The following is a 21,129-nucleotide window of genomic DNA, read 5'->3' as shown; positions in this document are numbered from 1 at the left end:
AGCTGTGATTTTGCAATGTGTTTATAACGTGCAAGAATGGACTTGTGATGTATCAAATACTGAAACAGCCAATCATCACATCATGCAAACCTAAAATGACATCACAGTGTCTCCAATATGTCACTCACCTTTTCCAATGCCATTTGAAGAGGCAATTCTGAATGAGGTTTGTTAGATACTTCAGCAGCCATATGAAAGGGGGCATACTGACTGCCTTTCGCAGTATCATATTAAGGGCTGACTGACAATGCTAGCATAAGCACTTGGGGGGGATGCTTCAGTATATATTGAGACTATGATTTGTAATAGCTACTACCTGGAAAATCTCTGAGAAGCAGGTAAAGCTAGGAGATAGAAGGCCATAATCTTAATTTAAGGTAAATAAATATTGGCTTGTTCACAAGACCTTTGCAATAAAAACAAAAAAAAATTATCTTCATGTTCAAAACAAAAACATGTTAACCTGATCTGACTCTGCTCCTAACTATAAGATGATTTCTGATGGAGATACTAGGGGTTAACAAGGCAAAAGGATCTTCACCTTTACAATAGGTGAAGTATAACACAAAATGTATACTTGCTGCAGCTAAGTGGGATCTTTTCCATGCCTGGCTCCTGTGCAGATGGGATAATATGTAAAATGACTTATACAGGGGTCCAGTGTGAAGATCCCAGCTATGGAAGCTGCACCCTACTGGGAGGAGATGTGGTACCAATTTCATAGAAAAGAGCCATACAACTGACTCTATCAATGCAGTTGGAACATTTAAACACTACCTCTGCCACCCTGCGGCCACTCACAGGAAAGCAGTTGTCACACAACTATGGTTAGATTTAAAGGGCCACAAAGATATGCCAGAGAAAGGGCAGTATCTCCTGAAACAATGTAAGATGTTTGTACTGCATGTGCACAAACATTTCATATGGTTAACTGAACTGTGATACAGTTAAACTTGCTTGGTGCAACTGCAGGCCCTGCCGACTGTGTTCTGAGGAAAGGCTTGAAATGTTAACAAAATATATGAAATATCTTTTGCAGAAAATTCTGATATTTTGACAGCATTCCTGAAACTTTGATTTCCAGAACAGGGCTGTAATCTTAACCATGTCTGCTCTGAAGTAAGTCCCACTGAATGTAATGGGATGTCATCTCAGGTAAGTGGGGTCTGGATTGTAGCCTTGCAGAGCAATCCAAGTCTTCAGAGGCTGGCGGGAGTGGAGTTGCTGTTCAGGAGCTGCTGCGGGGGGAGGACACTGGGTGCACCGGCAGGGGGTAGCAGAAGAAAACAAAATGGATGTTTCCTTCTACCGCCTTGTTTCCCAGCATAACTTCTGCCGGGACCAAGAGGTTGCAGGACAGAGTTGATCAGGACCTGGATGTAGTGTAAGTCCCACTCCCCTTGGCCCTTCCTGACACGTCCCCAGAATGCCCCTTTTTAGGTCCTTATGCTGGTTTGTGCCAGCTGCCCTTACAGCAGGCTGGGCTTCTCCAGCAGATCCCTGGCTGAGGAGGGTTGGGCTGGTTACCCTGTGGCTGCCCCAGGAGTGGGGGCTTCAGCTGGTGTAACCCAGCAGAGCCGGGACCCAGCCAGCTCAGCCAGGAATCCACCATATCCAACTCCCCTCAGCCTGGCATTAATACCACTTGGATTGTGCCTTTGGTTTCATAAAGCTTTCCAGATTGCAGGGTCTTATACCCAGCCACATTTATTTTCCTCTGCATAATAAACACTAAAATGATTCTATTACTATGACTTTACAATAATTAACTCTATGAAAGTTCTAATTTTAAGCTGACTAAATATTAATTAATGCTCAGATTTAGTTTGCTAGCTTAGCATTTAATTGTTTTGCTACAAGTTGCAAGAATCCAAAGTTCGTTTGTTTTTTCTTTTCTTATAATTTGTTTATAGCGTGGGGAAAAAAGATGTATCAGTTGTCAAATTTCAATTGAGAAAAATGGACTTTTAAAACTATATTCCAGACTCACCTGATTCTGCCCCTAGGGCGCTCTGATTGCTCTGACATGAAGCTTGTGCTGCTGAGGCGTGAGGCACTGCTGGTACGGGAAATGGCTGACACATCACTGACATCACTATCTGATGATTTGGCAGAGACGTTATCACAACTTCTGTACTGATCTGTTTGTATGTTATACTAAAGATTAAAAGAGAAAGTGTGAGTTCTCTAGACACAGTGTAAAAAAATAGTTTCACAATATTACAAATAATTATACAGTTGTGACTACTGATAACTTCAGAAAATTTCAGCAGTCTTTGGAAGAAACCCCAAAAGCAGTAAACAATCTTTATTCTGCCTGGCCAGTATAGAGAATAGTTCTGCAAAACCAAAAGTAACAAATGACTCAGGGAGAAATATTTTTAATGAATAAATGGCCTCCTGTGTAACTGATTTCAGTTCCACGTACTTCTATACCACCCTCAACTAACCTGATGACCTCCAGATGTTTTGGACTACAAATCCCATCTGACCGGTGGGGAGCATGTGCCAAGCAGAATAACAAGATGCTGTTGCCATTCTCACTATCAGCACTGACCTGATGGTATTTCTTTTTTTAAATTTCAGTTGATGACTACATTTAGCATATTGAGAACTTTCAAAGTGACATTAATTGAAGATATATAACTGAGGGTTGTTAAATGATGGTGTCTACTTTAGGTTTCTGTTTCAAAAAGATGCTTCCAGGCAAACATTCAGCATGCCTGGATGCCCACAATCCACAGAGGGACTTTGCCGATCTCTGTGCTGATGGCTGTTAGTCCTAACCAAAACATGGTAAAAAATAAGGTACCTGTACTCATACCTTGATAAAAATGCTGTGAGTGCCAACACTGAATGGTTGCCATGGGCAGAAAAAAAAATAGGCGCCAGAACTCCATACCAATGAGTTCTATCACAAAAAAACAAAACAAAAAAACCACTGGTCTTAACAAGTTGGTAGAATTAAAATAGGTGAAGTGTAAAGTGTTGAGCAAAACCAGTAATAGTAGAACCAAACCCTGGTATAAGTTGGTACATCTTTGTGAGGTGGTCTCTCTTTCCCACTTCCTGTTTGGCTCTACCATTACAGGGCAGTGGAGGGGGCATAGCCATACTAAAGCACCATTAATCTGAAGAGTTCGGATTTGATTTCAGATTGACATGCTCACCAGAGGCATCATATGAAATTAAGGTTTAACTAAAACAAGCTGGAAGCATTCATCCTACATGGCACTTTTGAAATCAATACATAGTCCAGTGTATTAAACTATGTGTAACTAATAGCCCATTTCCTTAATACTGCAATGATTTTGAGAGCCCTAAAGAGCCTGACAGCAGATATAGTCCATGACGCTACCTCTTTCCTCCATTCAAAGTCCATTTCATCCACTCTATACCAGCCATAATCTACCATTAGAAATATAAAATTACCAATGAACATTTTCAGCTTTATGGGATTATAGAAATAGAAATTCTTCTTAAAAACTACTAAATCATCTATAGCAGTGATTCCCACACTATTTCCTCCCAAGGACCACTTGGAATCTGTTGAGGATCTTGGCGGACCACTTAATTATTTTTCTGCCTGTTGCAGGAATGGTACTGCACTGTGTGAGATGCTGTATAACTGATAATTGTATTTTTATTGCTTTTTTTATTCCTGACATTGTATTTTATTGTATTATATAATATGAATTGTACAGAATTCAAATTGTGTTCTTCATAGACACACTGTGTGGACCACTTGAATGACACTTGTGAATCACTGCTAGTCCACAGATCACAGTCTGTGAACCCCTAATTTCATTCAGTTTCAAAATCTAGCCCATGAACTGAGCAACCCTATACACACTTACCTAAGAGTAATTCCCACTGAACTCAATGGTGCTTACTTCTGGGTAGATATGCATAGGAGTGCCTTATTAGGGAATATTTAAGGGGGTAACTCTCCATCTAGCATAATAATGACCAACTCCCCCTCTACCAGTACACACACCATTTTCTGTAAGGTCTATTACTGGTTCATGAGCAAAATGTAGGAGAATGGTGATACTGAATTTATTAGAGTAAAGAGAAATCCAGAATGCCAAACTGCTCAGTCTCTAGAAACCCAATCTGCCAGTGTTTGAAGAAATTGAATGGATAAATATAAAAAGTAGGCAATAATTTAGCTAATTCCTTAATCAATAAGGAATCAGTGTAAGAAAAAGTTAAGAGACAAGGTTTGTGGTTATCTCAAATGCCATATACCTGTCACCATGATCAAAAATAATTTCTTCAGGGGAAGTTGGGTAGATGTATTAAGCAGTACCCAAATGTGTTCACTAGACTTGCTTCCCCTACCTGTTGCCCTACAGATATATTAGACAACAACATCCATCAGTCCCAGCCAATAGTCAGAAATTATAGGAACTGTAGTCCAAGATAACTGGAGGTCACCCAGATGGAGAAGGCTGAACTAAATTCTCAAATGTGTTAAGTTCTAACAATTTTGCATGTCATCAGCGGACACTGAGAGCCCCATGCACATTCTTAGAGGAAGGATTTCTGATTCTAAGTCACAATTTGAACCTTTGCTCCAGGTTTGGCATTAATTCTATTGGGCTAAGATGGCTTCTATATAATAATCAATTGATAGGGAAAATATATTATATGTATATAACTGCTTGGATAGAATGAGCTACTGTAGAAAATTCCACAGAAAGACAACATTTTTGTCTCTAATTAAAAGACAAATATGAAAGGGAAACAAACATGTTCTGTACTCCATTGGGATTGAATACTAAGTGCCCATCAGCAGAACTCTGCTCCTGAGATACTCCCACTGGAGGGAGGTGATTTTCACCAATTCCACCTTCCCCCTGTATCCCCTGAAAGCTGCTTCGGAGGTTGGAGGACCCTCCAGAACAGTGTGAAAGATGGTGAAAGATTGCCTCCACCCTTTCTTTGAGTAGAAGCTTCTGCTGGATTCAGTCACTTTGATGAATGGATGGTGCCCTTCCATGTGTGAAAGGGAAACATTAGATCTAACCCATAATATTCCTTATCTTGTTTCTCAATGTGAGTCCAAGGTAATTATCATCATCATCATAATAATCATAACAGCTATCTAAACTAGTAGCTGGCCACATTGTGACTTACCTGTATATAAGTACTCTTTCTTTAAAAATAAACAAAACTCTTCTTCATCGAACTATTGCCTTAATATCCCATGCAAGTAAAGTAATGCTCAAGATTCTACAACAAAGGCTCTTGCCACATATGGAGCGAGAAATGCCAGACGTCCAAGCTGGATTTAGAAAGGGAAGAGGTACCAGAGATCATATCGCAAACATACGATGGATAATGGAACGGAGCAAGGAATTTCAGAAGAAAATCACCCTGTGCTTTATAGATTACAGCAAAGCCTTTGACTGTGTAGATCATGAAAAACTATGGAATGCTTTAAAAGAAATGGGGGTGCCACAGCATCTGATTGTCCTGATGCACAACCTATACTCTGCACAAGAGGCTACTGTAAGGACAGAATATGTAGAAACCGATTGGTTCCCCATCGGAAAGGGTGTGAGACAGGGGTGTATTTTATCACCCTATTTATTTAATCTATATGCAGAACATATCATACAGAAAGCAGGATTGGACCAAGAAGAAGGAGGTGTGAAAATTGGAGGGAGAAATATCAATAATTTAAGATATGCAGACGATACCATACTACTAGCAGAAACCAGTAATGATTTGAAACGAATGCTGATGAAAGTTAAAGAGGAAAGCACAAAAGCAGGACTACAGCTGAACGTCAAAAAGACTAAAGTAATGACAACAGAAGATTTATGCAGCTTTACAGTTGACAATGAACTTGTCAAGGATTATCAATATCTTGGCACAATCATTAACCAAAATGGAGACAATAGTCAAGAAATCAGAAGAAGGCTAGGACTGGGGAGGGCAGCTGTGAGAGAACTAGAAAAGGTCTTCAAATGTAAAGATGTATCACTGAACACTAAAGTCAGGATCATTCAGACCGTGGTATTCCCAGTCTCTATGTATGGATGTGAAAGTTGGACAGTGAAAAAAGCAGATAAGAGAAAAATCAACTCATTTGAAATGTGGTGTTGGAGGAGAGCTTTGAGCATACTATGGACTGCAAAAAAGACTAATAATTGGGTGTTAGAACAAATTAAACCAGAACTATCACTAGAAGCTAAAATGATGAAACTGAGGTTATCATACTTTGGACACATAATGAGAAGACATGATTCATTACAAAAGATAATAATGATTCAAAAAACAGAAGAAAGTAGAAAAAGAGGAAGGCCAGACAAGAGATGGATTGATTCCATAAAGGAAGCCACAGACCTGAACTTACAAGATCTGAATAGGGTGGTACATGACAGACGCTCTTGGAGGTCACTGATTCATAGGGTCGCCATAAGTCGTAGTCGACTTGGAGGCACATAACAACAACAACGAAGAGTCTGTTAACCAGTCTTGGTCAAATCAATGAATAAGACTGAGAACCAATGTCTTGCTTTTACTTTATTTCTAAAAAGTTGAAAGCACTTCAAGAAGTAAGGCTAGTTTAACAGAATTTCCAAAGAAATAAATTTTCCCATTAGGAAAGGTAATAGTTTAGGATTTTTGCTAATATATGTGAGCTTATTGACTTGTTCAACTATAGGAACAGCAATATTAGCTGTTTTAAATTTCTATGTATGTTTGCTATAAAGGGGCAGATCCCAGCCCAATGAGTGGTATCTGGATGTACAAGCAACCTATTTGCATTTATATTGATAGGAGATAGAGGTGCGGTTTCGAATCAACTGCACTCCCATTAAGAGTTAGAAACCAATATAGCTTTCTGCCTTTGGGCAAATGCAAGTTTAAGTACAAATGCATGAACTCTAGTGGCAGTTTGTTTTAGGGGAAAAAAGCTTAGGGATGGGCAATCTGGAACTCAGATGCATTGTGAGAGTGCCAGAACCAATTCATCATTTAAGTCCAAGATGTGTAATGACTGGTTAAAAATGACATACAATGCCTTGCAAAAGTAATCAGACCCTTGACCAATGTTCTCATATTAAGGTAAAGGTAAAGGTGTCCCCGCACTTGTAGTGCGAGTCGTTTCCGACTCTTAGGGTGACATCTTGTGACATTTACTAGGCAGACCGTATATACGGGGTGGGATTGCCAGTTCCTTCCCTGGCCTTTCTTTACCCCCCAGCATATGCCGGGTACTCATTTTACCGACTACGGATGGATGGAAGGCTGAGTGGACCTCGACCCCTTTTACCGGAGATTCAACTTCCTCCTTCCATTGGAATCGAATTCCGGCCGTGAGCAGAGCTTTCGGCTGCGTTACCGCCGCTTACCACTCTGTGCCATGGATTCATATTACTGAATTACAGATGGTATATTGTAATTTCGTTCTGTATGTTATTTTATTTTGAAACACTGAAACTCAGAATCAATTGTTGTAAGGTTGCATTGGGTTTATGTTGGGAAATTTTTGTAAGAAACATAAAAAACTGGAACATGTTGCTTCCATAGGTATTCAACCCCCACACATTAATATTTGGTAGAGCCACCTTTCACTGCAATAACAGCTTTAAGTCTTTTGGGGTAGGTATGTACCAGCTTTGCGCACAGTGTTGGAGGGATTTTGGCCCATTCCTCTTGGCAGATTCACTCTAGGTTGTTCAGGTTGGTTGGACGTCACTTGTGGACCGCAATTTTCAAAGAGCACCACAGATTCTCAATGGGATTGAGATCAAGACTTTGACTGGGCCATTGTAGGACATTCCCCTTTTTGTTCTTGAGCCACTCCAATGTTGCTTTGGCCTTCTGTTTGGGATCATTGTCCTGCTGAAAAGTGCAATTCCTCCCAAGCTGCAGTTTTTTAGTGGACCGAAGCAGGTTCTCTTTCAGTATTTCCCTGTATTTTGCTCCATCCACATTCTTCCTTCAATTTTAACAAGATGCCCAGTCCCTGCTGATAAGCATGCCCACAACATGATGCTGCCACCACCATACTTCACTGTAGGGATGGTGAATCCTGAGGCATGAGCAGTGTTAGGTTTGTGCCACAAGTAGCACTTTGAGTTTTGGGCAAAAAGCTCTATCTTAGTCTCATCTGACACAGACCCTTTTCCCACATCGCAGCTGGGGCACTCTCATGCTTTCTGGCAAATTCCAAACGTGCTTTCAGATGGTACTTTTTGAGTAATGGCTTCTTTCTTGCCACTCTCCCATATAGGCCAGTATTATGCAGAGCTCTTTATATGGTTCACTGGTGCACCATTACTCCACTCACAGCCACTGAACTCTGTAGCTCCTTCAAAGGGATTGTTGGCCTCTCTGTGGCTTCTCTCACAAGTCTCCTTGTTTGAATGCTGAGTTTTGAGAGATGGGTTTTTCTTGGCAGTGCCTGGGTGGTGTGATGCAGCCTCCACTTCCTGATTATTGATCCAACTGTGCTCACTGGGATATCCAAACATTTGGATATTATTTTGTACTCTTTTCCCAATCTATGCATTTGTATTATATTATCTCTCACTTCTGTAGAATGCTCTTTGGTCTTCATTTTCCTTCAGATCCACAGCCTGACCAATGATCCTTCAACAGTGGGGTTTTTATCCTGACAATGTGACAGCAACTTTAATGGTTCACAGGTGGAGGCCAATGGTAAGGTAACTGTGTCCTCGAACTGGCAATTTCTTTCATCTGTGTAAACTGGGAGCTTCCACAGCACAGGGTTTGAATGCTTATGCAAGCAACATGTTTCAGGTTTTTTTGTTTCCTACAAACATTTCCCAACATAAAACCCATTGTCACCTTACAATAACCGATTTTGAGTTTCAGTGTTCCAAAATAAAATATCACACAGAATGAAATTACAATGTACCATTTGTAATTCAGTAATATGAGAGCATTAGTCAGGGGTCTGATTACTTTTGCAAGGCACTGTATTTCCCTGCAGAAATGTGATGTATGTAGTGTTGTATTTTCATTCAACCAGGTCTTTCACTGTAACATCTCTGACACTCACTACAATTCCTACTTGATGTAAACGAAATTATATCATTAACTGCATGTCTTTGCTAACTGATAAAATTAAAGAAATTACATCTGAAGCAAAACAAAAACAGAAAACATTTTGGCAAGTTAACAGTCAATTCCTAAAACCTGATGTGCCAGTTCATAATGGCTTAATAAGGGGAATACAAATAGCCATACTTATCTAATGTTGCAAAACAGGGTACTACAGAAGTACTGCTGGCAGTTACTACCAATACAAATGTTTAAAATGGAGGTATCAGCATTGCTTACAATAGTGTCTATTAACACATAGTTATGCAACCTAATGTATTGAAATTGGTGGGAACGGCATGGATTCTAGTAAAAGACAAATATACATAAATATGAATAGACTGCAGCTAATACTGAGTACCTGAGGATAGATACACAGACGTGAAAGTATTATGAGGGCTTTGTCAGATTTTATCATCCCCCTTAACCTACTACATTGACTCAAATTTTCTTGTAAAACCGGGGTCCAAATTTTGCACCACCAACCTTCTAAAGAGAAAACAGAACTGTGGTTCCAATGTTGAATAATTTCTATTTTAGCAGCCGCTAATAAGAAGATTATGAGAGCTTTATGAGAAAGTTGCTGCAAGTCATCCAGGAAAATAGATAATAAAGCCAAACATGGGTTCCACAGAATAATCTGAAACACAATAGATGAGATTTCCTGAAAGATTTTAACCCAAAATGATTGCACCATAGGGCAGGTCCACCATACATGGAAAAAAGTATCCACCCCCTGGCAGCCCCTCCAACATAAACTGGATTGCTTAGCATTAATTTTTGCCAACTTTACGGGAGTACAGTACCATCGTAGAGTCACTTTATACATAGATTCTTTAATCTTGGTAGATATTACCCAAATAGGAGGCTTATGCCAAACAGTGTTCCATGACTGATCTTCTATAGTGATCCCTAAGTCTGTTTCCCACTGACACTTCAGACCTATAATAGAACCCATCACACATGATAAGAGACCTTCACAGATAACAGACACATCACCCTTGAGATTCCTGAGAACATTAAGGGACACAGCGGACCCTCCATGTGCAACAGAAAACTAGTACACATTTGAACTTGTAGTAAGCAAAACCAGTTAGTGTAAACATTTCCCAACTTTTCTATAATTTGTTGTCTAGTTATGGAATGTCACCCTCAAACAAGTCACACAACCTATAAAGGCCTGTAGCCTATCAATTTGCAAAATGAGCATACTTAGATGGATCTTTAAAATGGGGATAGTCTAGAAAAGGCAAAAGTGGAGATACAGAAGGGACTAAAAACTTTTCCCAATATCTGAAAATCCTCAAAGTAGCTTTCAACAATGAATTAGAACATAAAAACATAAGAAGAGCTTCTGGATCAGGCCAGTGGCCCATCTAGTCCAACATCTTGCTCTCACAGTGGCCAACCAGATGCCAATGGGAAGCCCATAAGCAGGACCTGTATAACAACATTCTTCTCCCCTCCTGCGGCTACCAGCAACTGATTTTCAGAAGCATGCAGCATCTGACTATGATGGCAGAGTATAGCCATCATGGCTAGTAGCCTTACCCTCCATGAATTTGTCTAATCTTCTTTTAAAGCCATCCAAGTTGGTCGCCATAGAATCAGAGTTGGAAGGGGTCTATAAGGCCATTGAGTCCAATTCCATGCTCATTGCAGGAATGCAGGCCATCACTGCCTCTTATGGAGCGAATGCCACAGTTTAACTATGTGCTGTGAGAAGCACTTTCTTTTGTCATGCCATGAAAAATTTTATACACTTCTATCATGCTGCCTCTGACTCGCCTTTTCTCTAAACTAAAAAGCCTCCAATGCTGTAACCTTTCCTCTTAGGAAAGTAGCTCCATCTCCTTGATCATTCTAGTTGTCCTTTTTGAGGTGAGAAGTACTGTGTTATGATATCAGCAGTTTTATTTTCAATTCCTTTCCTAATGATGCCTAGCATGGAATTTGTCTTTTTCATAGCTGCTGCACACTGGGTTGACATCTTCACTGAGCTATCTATTATGACCCCAAGGTCTCTTTCCTGGCCAGTCATTGCCTTTTCAGATCCCATGAGCGTATATGTGAAATTAAGATTTTCTTTGCTCCAACATGCGTAACTTTATACTTGTTTACATTGAATTTCATTTGCCATTTTACCGCCCATTCACTCAGTTTGAAGACATCATTTTAGAACTCTTCACAATCCCTTTTTAACAACCCTGAACAAGTCAGTATTATCAGCAAACTTGGCCACCACCTCACTGCTCACCCCAACTAAACAATTTAGTTTGTGAACAAGTTAAAAAGCACAGGTTCCAGTACCGATCCTTGGGGAACTCCACTTTCTACAACCCTCCATTGGGAGAACTGTCCATTTATTCTTACTCTCTGCTTCCTGCTACTTAACCAATTCCTGATCCACAAGAGGACCTCTCCTCTTACTCCATGACTGCTAAGCTTACTCAGTAGTCTTTGGTAGGGTTCACTATTGTGTGCACAACATCAGGAGATAATTTGCCAAAGAGAATAGCTCTGCCCAATACTGTGCTCAGTTCCACTTCCATCTGCACCCATCTATTCTGGGGGCTCTCCAGGCAAACTGAATTAGCTGTTTAAGGTTGCAAGCATCATAATAAAACTGTAAGTTAGGTATACCCAGGCCTCCATTACTGTGATGTCTGTAATAAATATGATTACTAAGTCTAGAATGCTTTCTGCAGTTGACATACCCATTAATACGCTTCTGCCATCGACACAGTTCTTTTATCTCAATCCAGATAGAGAGAGTCTAGAATAGGTACAGAAATCTGAGCAAAATATTCATTTTTACCACTGAGATACTTCCAAACCAGGTTAAATGAAGTCCAGCCCACTGTTTCAAGTCCTCTCAAAATTGCACCTTTTTAATCGCAACAAATCACTCAAAAATATTTAATACTACAAGGCTGCAACATCATACCGGAGGCACAAGCTATATTCTGCTGTACATCAAGAGGCATGGCTTTGCATAACAAGCTGGACTTTTGAAAGTTATCTTCCAGCCCTGAAACCTGATGGTAGGTTGTTAACAACTACTTTAAAAAAGGATAAAGAGTATAGCAGCATACTAAGAAAGAAGGAGAACAGCATCAACAAAAATAGTAATGGTGTGCTCCTGTACACCTCTACATCATGGATATCTGAGTGTTGTCTAATCATATTAGCTAGTGCTTCCACTGCCAGCACAAGAAGTAAAGGTGAGCGATGGCAGCCTTCTCTAGTGCCCCTCTGAGAAGGGGAGAGAGTGCACACCATTAACAGCAACTGCTGCTTTCATTTCTGAGTAAATACCCTGAATTACTTTCATAAAACAAGCTCCAAAATTCATGGTCTCTAGTACCCTAAGAATATAAGGCCATTCCACCTGGTAAAACACTTTAAGAATATCAAAGCAAGGTCAAGGAAACTGGTACTTTACTTGAGTTGCTATGATAAAAAAACATTTAAAGCCCTGCAAATGGCATCAGCAATCTGCCTTTGTGGGATAAAACCTCTCTGATCAGTACAAGCATACCCTTCCACCACCTTATTAAGCCTCTACACCATAAACGCTGACAAAATATTTGCAGCCTGCTTAATAAGGGTGATGGGATGGGATGAGCCAAATTGTATCAGGTCTTTACCAGGGTTAGCTATTACGACTAAGTGAGATTCTCTCCAGGAATCAGGTTGCCTTCTATCCTCCATTACAAGATTGAATAAAGAAGTTAATTGGGGAGTTAGAATATCCAAAAAGCACTTATAAAAGTCACTCCCAAAGCCGCCTGGCTCTGGTGCTTTGTTTCTTTTTGGTTCCTTTAAAACCTCCTGGACTTCTTCAACAATAATGGGAGCATCAGGTAACACAGAATGAATTTGGGAGAGAGGCTTTAAACCTTCCTTAATTAGAAAAATATTAATATATTGCATATTTGGGAAGTCAGTTGCATATAAACTAGAGTAGAAATTCATAAATGCAGCATTAATATTTTTAGCACTATAACAAGGATTGCCATGACATCCATTACAAAAGGAAATTTTGATTCAGTCACCTTTTCTGCACAAAGCTCTAGCAATCAAGCAGGATGGCTTGTTCCCAAATTCATAATATGTATAAATTAGGTAAACCATACTGGAATTTATGCAGTTGATATCCTATTTATTTATTTATTTATTGCACTTGTATACCGCCCCATAGCCGAAGCTCTCTGGGTGGTTTACAGCAACCAAAAACATTAAAACAAATATACAATTTAAAACACAATTTAAAACACAATTTAAAAATTTAAAACATGCTAAAATGCCTGGGAGAAGAGGAAAGTCTTGACCTGGTGATGAAAAGATAACAGTGTTGGCACCAAGTGCACCTCGTCAGGGAGATCATTCCATAATTTGGGGGCCACCACTGAGCTTCCCTCGGAGTAGGCACCCGAAGGAGGGCCTTTGATCTTGAACGTAGTGTACAGGTGGGTTCGTATCAGGAGAGGCGTTCCATCAGGTATTGTGGCCCCAAGCCGTGTAAGGCTTTATAGGTCAAAACCAGCACCTTGAATTGAGCTCGGAAACACAGGCCAATGCAAGCAGGCCAATGCAAGCAGGCCAGAATCGGTTTTACATGTTCGAACCGTCTGGTCCCCGTTACCAATCTGGCTGCTGCATTTTGCACAAGCTGCAGTTTCTGAACTGTCTTCAAAGGCAGCCCCACATAGAGTGCATTGCAGTAATCTAATTTGGAGGTTACCAGAGCATGGACAACTGAAGCCAGGTTATCCCTGTCCAGATAGGGATGTAGTTGGGCCACCAACCGAAGTTGGTAGAAGGCACTCCGTGCCACCAAGGCTACCTGAGCCTCAAGTGACAGAGATGGTTCTAGGAGAACCCCCAAGCTACAAACCTGCTCCATCACGGGGAGTGCAACCCCATCCAGGACAGGTTGGACATCCACCATCCGGTCAGAAGAACCACCCACTAGCAGCATCTCAGTCTTGTCTGGATTGAGACTCAGTTTATTAGCCTTCATCCAGCCTATTGTCGCAGCCAGGCACTGGTTCAGCACATTGACAGCCTCACCTCAAGAAGATGAAGAGCAGAAATAGAGCTGCGTGTCATCAGCATACTGATGGCAATGCACACCAAAGCTCTGGATGACCGCACCCAATGGTTTCATGTAGATGTTGAACAGCATGGGGGACAGAACTGACCCCTTTGGAGCCCCATACTGGAGAGTCCAGGGTGCCGAGTAATGTTCCCCAAGCACCACCTTCTGGAGGCGACCTGCCAAGTAGGAGCGGAACCACCGCAATGCAGTTCCTCCCACTTCCAGCTCAGCCAGTCTCCCCAGAAGGATACCATGGTCGATGGTATCGAAAGCCGCTGAGAGATCAAGGAGAATCAACAGAGTCACACTGCCCCTGTCTCACTCCCAGAGCTTGGAAGTAACTCGTTATTTTTAACGAGTTACTTGTAATTAGTTACAATTTTAAATAATGAGTGGGTAATTCCATTATATTTGGCAAGTAACGGAACGACTAGTAATTTCCCTACTTTTCAGCTGCAACTTTAACGTTTCCACGTTAGGTTGGACGTTACTTGGGGGCGGGAACAAGGGGAAGTCAGCTCCTGGCTGTGATTGGTTAACACAAGACATGTGCCTCACACTGATTGGACCTCTGCGCAGACTCTCTCTTCCCTCGTGATCTGTGTTAGGAGGCACGAGGGAAGAGGTGAATAGGCAGGGCCTGCTAGCATCTGAGAGGAAAAAATGGACGCCAGAGGAAAAAGCCAGGGCAAGGACAACGGAGGAGAAGGCAGCAGCAGAATGGTGAAGAGCTGTGGAGGTGAGTGACGATGATTTGTGTGTGTGTATGTGTGTGTGTGTGTGCGCCCCCCATGGCCCCTTCTGCTCCCCCACAGCATTTTTGCCCCCCCACCCCCCACGGCCCCTTCTGCCCCTCCCACTGCCTCTCCTTGCCTTGCTGCCGCCCCCCCATCAATCACAAGGCACTTCTGAAACTTCAGCCTACTCAGAGCTTGGAAAAGTTACTTTTTTGAATTACAACTCCCATCAGCCCTAGGCAACATGGCCACTAGATTAGGCTGATGGGAGCTGTAGTTCAAAAAAGTAACTTTTCCAAGCTCTGGCCTACTTCTCTTCCTTCCCCCCCTTTTTGAACTCTCCCCCTTGTTCCCATGCATACTTGCGTGCTATATTTATCCAGACAGAGCACTCCTGCCTTTTAAAATGCCGGCTAGCTTTTTATTGTATATTTATTTGAACTCCATCTTTCTTTTTATTTGTATTTTTGTCCTGTTTAATCACAAGACTGAATTGTATGTGGGACAAAAACTGTCTCAGTAATAATAATAATAATAATAAAAATAAAAATAAAAAATCATTAGGCGTATAATAAATGGCTTAAGGCTGATTTTTTTGTTCTTGGCAGAGATGAGATGAGTAGGGTCCTTGCAGCTCCTCCTCTCAGTCCCCCAGCTCTCAAACTCATGTTCTCTGAGAAAGAGATTCCCAGTCCCAGAGAGAGATAGACTGTTGACAATCTCTGCTAATATCTATACAAATGTACATAACATGCATCACCTGAACTCACATGATCTAGAGTTACCTTAGATCTTGCAAGATTTGCAAATGAGAAGCAATAGGGTTTTATATTAGTTCTGATTGTCTATTGGGCTATCATAGGTTATTTTTTTTTTTCATTTTCTATGGCAAAAACTCCAACTTCAGTGGAATTTATGTGATGTGTTCTAATCATTTGAATTTGGCTAATGAATGCTTTATTCTTTCATCAGAACTTTAGCAGTAGTACTAAAATATTAATAAAAAAGAAAAGGGAAAGAAAAAATACTTTACATACATCATTCAGCTGTATTGCTAATTATAGATATAGATATAAAAGATAAACGGCATTTTGTCAAAAGTATTTTTGTCTACATTTTATACCTCATCCTTGGTTTTCCAAGCTTGGCATGGAATGCTTCTCATATAGAATTAATTTGAAATGCTGCATATTTATTATCATAATAATCATATTCAAAATAAAAAATATATGTACCGCCTTCAAGTTGATTCCAACTTATAGTGACCCTATGAATAGGGTTTTCATGAGGCTGAGAGGCAGTGACTGGCCCAAGGTCACCCAGTGAGCTTCATGGCTATGTGGGGATTTGAACCCTAGTCTCATTTTGTTCTCACAACAACCCTGTGAGATAGTAGGTTAGACTGGCCCAGGCAGGGTTATTCAGTGAGCAAAAATGATGCAAATAGGATCTCTTTTAATTGTGCTATCGACCTGCTTCCACTCTGACTGGGGCATCTTGCAGCATGGGGAAGAGATGGGGGCACATCACAGCTGAAGTTCACCCATATAGGAGCATTATCTCTTGTTTATTACAGAGACGCCTGTTGCAGGTTTTGCTGCTGAGAGCAGCAGTCAGTTAGTGCGGCCACTTGAGTCACAGCTTGTTGATCCTGAGGAGGCAAAACTAGAAAGTGAGGTTCAGAAAGGAGGCCCTGTGCATGAGGAGGAGGAGGGCATGAAGCAGTGCCAGTTGCCCACAGCCACATCTGCAGAACAGCAAGTACCATGGTTTGGCTTTGAGAAAGCTTGTACATTTGTGAGCCAGAGTGGGAAAAATGTTGTTGTACGATGCAATTACTGCCTTCCAAGGATCAAAAATCTGAGATCAGCTGTTTCCTCCTCATCCAATGTGAAGAAACATTTTGAGGTAAGCCTTTGTCATGCTGGTCCTCAAAGAGTGTCCATTGTCTATTTATGTTTAAATTGTGAAGTTCCTCTTCCATTTTTTCTTGGATTCATGCTTTGTTCTTCTTCCTCAGATGGCACACCCTGAGAAGCTGAGAGCAATTGAAGAAGCAATAAAGGCAAGGAGACGTGGCCTTCCTGAACCAATGCATGACACCCCTCCTCCCAAAATGCTGAAGCAGCAGCAGACAATCCTTGAGAGGTGGGGATCTGGCAGGGAGCCTGTCACCCAGAGCAATCTCGACAGGAGAATCATTGATTTCATTGTAGAGGAGACATTACCACTTCAGACTGTGGACAAACCATCATTCATTAATCTGGTTCGCATTGGACTCCCCAAAGATCTCACCATCATATGTGCCAAGACTCTGAGAGACAGAATTGAGAAGAGAGCATGCCACATGAGAGAAACTCTTGCAAACCGAATGGGTGCTGTGGCATATATAGCAACCACTGCAGATTGTTGGACCAATGGCAAGAAGAGTTACTTTGGGGTAACAGCCCACTGGATCAACCCAACTACCCTCAAACGTGAGGTCGGGGCCTTGGCTTGTAAGTGTCTGAAGGGGCGCCATACATACAATGTCCTTTCAAAAGCACTGCATGATGTACATGTGCAGTACAGGATCCACAACAAAGTTATGTGCACTACTACAGACAATGGCTCCAACTTTGTGAAAGCGTTCAGAGTTTTCATGGCCAAAGAACCAGTGGAAGCTGCAGGCACCAGTGACGATGATGGTGATAACCAGGAGGAGGCTGAGGTGGAGTTTGTGCCTATCTGTGAGATCCTGGACACAGGACCTGAGGCAGAGGAAGAAGCTGCAGACTCAGGAGAGGATTTTGTTTTACCACCACACCAGAGATGTGCTAGCCACACCCTCAACCTTGTGGCAACACAAGACATAGAGGCCATGCTTTCTGACTCCTCCAAAAGTAGTCTTCTTGGTCCTTTCAAGAAACACTTTCGTTCCTTGATGGGAAAGTGCAGCAAGTTGTGGTCCAAGCAGAACCAGTCAGCCCAGATTGCTGAGTATATCCGTGCACAATGTGGTGTGTATCTGAAGGTACCGAATAAGACCAGGTGGAATTCCACCTTTGATGCGTTAAAGCAACTACATGAGCTCCTGTCAACTGTGCCAGAAAAATGCATGCCATAATGGACCGCTGCTCCTTGTCCAGGATCACAGCTGCTGAGATTGAAGTGGTACAGGAATACACAGAGATTATGGAGCCACTAGCCCAGTCCCTAGATATCCTGCAACGGGAGAACGGCATGTTCATGGGGTATTTGCTACCAACGCTCTGCAATCTGGACCGCAAGTTAGAAGGACTGGAAAACAAACCTGAGAGGTACACATACTGTTTTCAGCTGCTGAGAGGTGTGCGCGAAGCCCTAAGAAAGCGGTTTGCAGCTATCTGGGAGGACAAGAGGCTTCTTCTGGCAGCCTGCCTACACCCTCGCTTCAAACTAGATTGGCTGGAATCGTGTCAGGCCACCACCCATACCAACAAGTAAGAACATTAGGGAAGCCCTTTGGGTGGATTACTCCAAGGGAAATGTTGTCTCAAGGGAGGCATCAGAGGGCTTAAGGTGGTAGGCAGGGGCTGGGCCTTTTCTTCCTGGGGATCCTCATCACAACCTTGGGTTGCTGCAGGTCATCCTTAAGGGTCTGCTGTGCTGCCCCATGAGTGTGGTGACTTGGTCACCTTCCTACCTTCCATGTCATCATCCACAGGCTCAGGCTGGACCCTGAACCAGGGGACATGACAAGCATCAGGAAATGAAGAGCAGATGATGGTTTCCTAACATATATGTGTTAACATATCCTCTCTCTTTCTTAGATACACAATGGAAGCCTTGTTGAAAGCTGAAATAAAGATGGGTGTACTTAATGAGGACAGTGATCAGTCTTCAGATAAAGACCAGGAAGGAGATGACTTAGAAGATGACTTCTTTAACTTTCTGCCCCAGGGCAAGAAGTCAGCAGTGGACACTGCTGAGGAGGAACTGGTGAGGTACCTGAGGTCTCCCAGCAGGGAAGTGTCATCACTCCATGGCTTTCCACGTGTGCTGCAGTGTTTTTTGCAGCACAACACAGGCATGCCTTCAAGCGCCGCAGTAGAACGCCTGTTCAGTACTGGTGGCAACGTAATGACTGTAAAAAGACATTCCTTGTCTGACATGCTCTTTGAGCATCTTGTTCTTTTGAGACATAACAGAAACATATTATAAAAGCATTTCAAGTGTAAAATTTGATTTCAAGAGTTGGGGTATCTTCATTGCTTGGGGGGATGTGAGATTCTGTTATGCCATTATGTTAATCTTATGGATAATTTTTTTATTCTACTACCCCCTGTGTGTGTGTGTTTATTTTTAATATTGTTTTAGGCTTCTTAGATGTGCAGCAGCCAAGGCCAGCACCTTGTAGGAGTTTTTTTTAAAAAGTAACTGAAATGTAATTGTAGTGATTACTTTTGAGAAAAAGTAAAGTAATCAGCTACTTTCAGAGCAATTGCAATTGTAACGGTAATTACTACTTTTTGGGCCAAGTAATTGTAACTGTAATTTATTACTTTTTAAAAGTAATCTTCCATGGTCTGCTCTCTACAGACAAAAGTCATCATACAGGGCGACCAAGGCTGTTTCCGTGCCAAAACCAGGCCAGAAACCCGACTGAAATGGATCCATCCTAGGATGTCAGTTGACTCTATTTTTGCTCCAGCAGCCATAAAATCTTCTTTCCTCCAAATTGTTTGTTTTCTTTCAAACTCAGCCACGTCAGACATAAGTGAAAATCTTGCAGCTTGCTTAAGTATAGAGGCTTCTTTAAGGCAATGTCCCCTGACAACAGGGTTAAGAGCATCCCACACCAGCCCCGAACTCACATCAAACCCCACATTTTCTTCAAAATAATGCATGATCACATCCTTCAACCTATCAGTAATCTCTTTACGTAGTAGTAGATGAAGAGGGAGATGCCAAGGGCAAAATGAAGAGCTCCTATCTCCCATTTGGAGCACTGCAAAAACCCGGACATGATGTGACATGGAGATCACAGCAACCTGCTCTCTTCCCCCCTGTGAGATTAACAAGTAATCTATGCAGGAGTATGATTTATAATGCAGAGAATAAAATGTAAAATCTTTTTCCTTTGGACATTTACAGTGTCATATATCTGTCAGACCAAACGAGCCAATATAGCTGACAGTGGGAAGGAAACTGACTCATCAGATTGCAAGTTCCCCGAACTATCCAGGGCTCCATTAATAATACCATTTAGATTGCCTTCCAGAACCAACATGCCAACGGTGTGTAATACTCCCAATGCTTCACATATCAAATCTGCCTGACCCGACCCACTTTTGGACTGTATGAAGACCCCAAGGTAAGTGGTGTACGCTCCAAATGTCCTTTAGCAAAGATATATCACCCCCATTTGTCTGTTAGTGTATCCTCAATAGCTATTCTACAATTTTAAACTAATAAGATAGAAACCCCTTGAGCCTTGGAAGACCCAGAGGAGTGGAATTGCTCCCCCATCCATTTACCCTTAATAACATTAACAGCACCTGTCTGATGAGTTTCCTGCAAATTAACACTGTATGGAGCTTCAGATTTAAGTAGAAATGCAATATGAGACTATTACTGTGGGTGGCCAAGCCCCATAACATTTAAAGAGAGAACTTTCAACATATCCATAATGTTATCCAACATAATGCCTCACCAACCACAACATAGTCCTCCTTGCAGACAAATAACTCCCAAACAAGAGTAACAATCAAAGAGAGAGAAAAAACAATAAACTGAAGCCAACACAGAACAAAAACACCATCAAGTGGGGAAAGTACAAGGCAATCCCATGGAGGTAGGGCATAGAAACACCCCCAGCCTTGAGGTGCAAGAGAGGAGATGGACCACAAGGGCATAATTATGAAAGCAAAACTCCACCCACAGCATAGTGCCCCTCCTCTGACGGGTGAGCAATCACTGAAGATAACAAATTGCTGACAGATTCACAATGCAGAAGTGCGGCAAGAAGATGGCATCAAAGGGCATAATGCCACTTGCTTGATCTAAGCAGCTGGTCACTGACTCCCCTCACTGCTCTGAAGGAGAATCTTCTGGATGTCGCTGTTTGTTTTTCTTGTGTTTCTTCTTCATTACTGTAATCTACCCCGATCCTTCTCCTTCCTTGGAATAGCTTCCTTTCTCCCCATTCACTAGGTAGCATCACTCCATGGGCTTTCATCA

The 21,129-nt window shown here is 41.7% G+C and overlaps 1 protein-coding gene across 17 annotated transcripts in view; it reads right to left on the bottom strand.

The window, feature by feature from the left end:
* The window catches only part of RIMS1 (regulating synaptic membrane exocytosis 1), a 542,374-nt gene that overhangs the window by 81,313 nt on the left and 439,932 nt on the right, over positions 1–21,129 (bottom strand). For 14 of the 17 annotated variants that reach the window (XM_061623103.1, XM_061623106.1, XM_061623108.1 and 11 more), the window contains one exon: positions 1,991–2,157. The exons of the other annotated variants lie outside the window; for them this stretch is intronic. In XM_061623103.1, coding sequence (XP_061479087.1) covers positions 1,991–2,157 — 167 coding nt within the window. The remainder of the gene's footprint in view (positions 1–1,990; positions 2,158–21,129) is intronic. 17 annotated transcript variants of the gene reach the window in all.

Source organism: Rhineura floridana, chromosome 4, assembly GCF_030035675.1.
Source record: "Rhineura floridana isolate rRhiFlo1 chromosome 4, rRhiFlo1.hap2, whole genome shotgun sequence".
Taxonomy (NCBI): Eukaryota; Metazoa; Chordata; class Lepidosauria; order Squamata; family Rhineuridae; genus Rhineura; species Rhineura floridana.
Note: the sequence above shows the minus strand (reverse complement) of the source record. Positions and strands in the feature narration are given on the sequence as shown.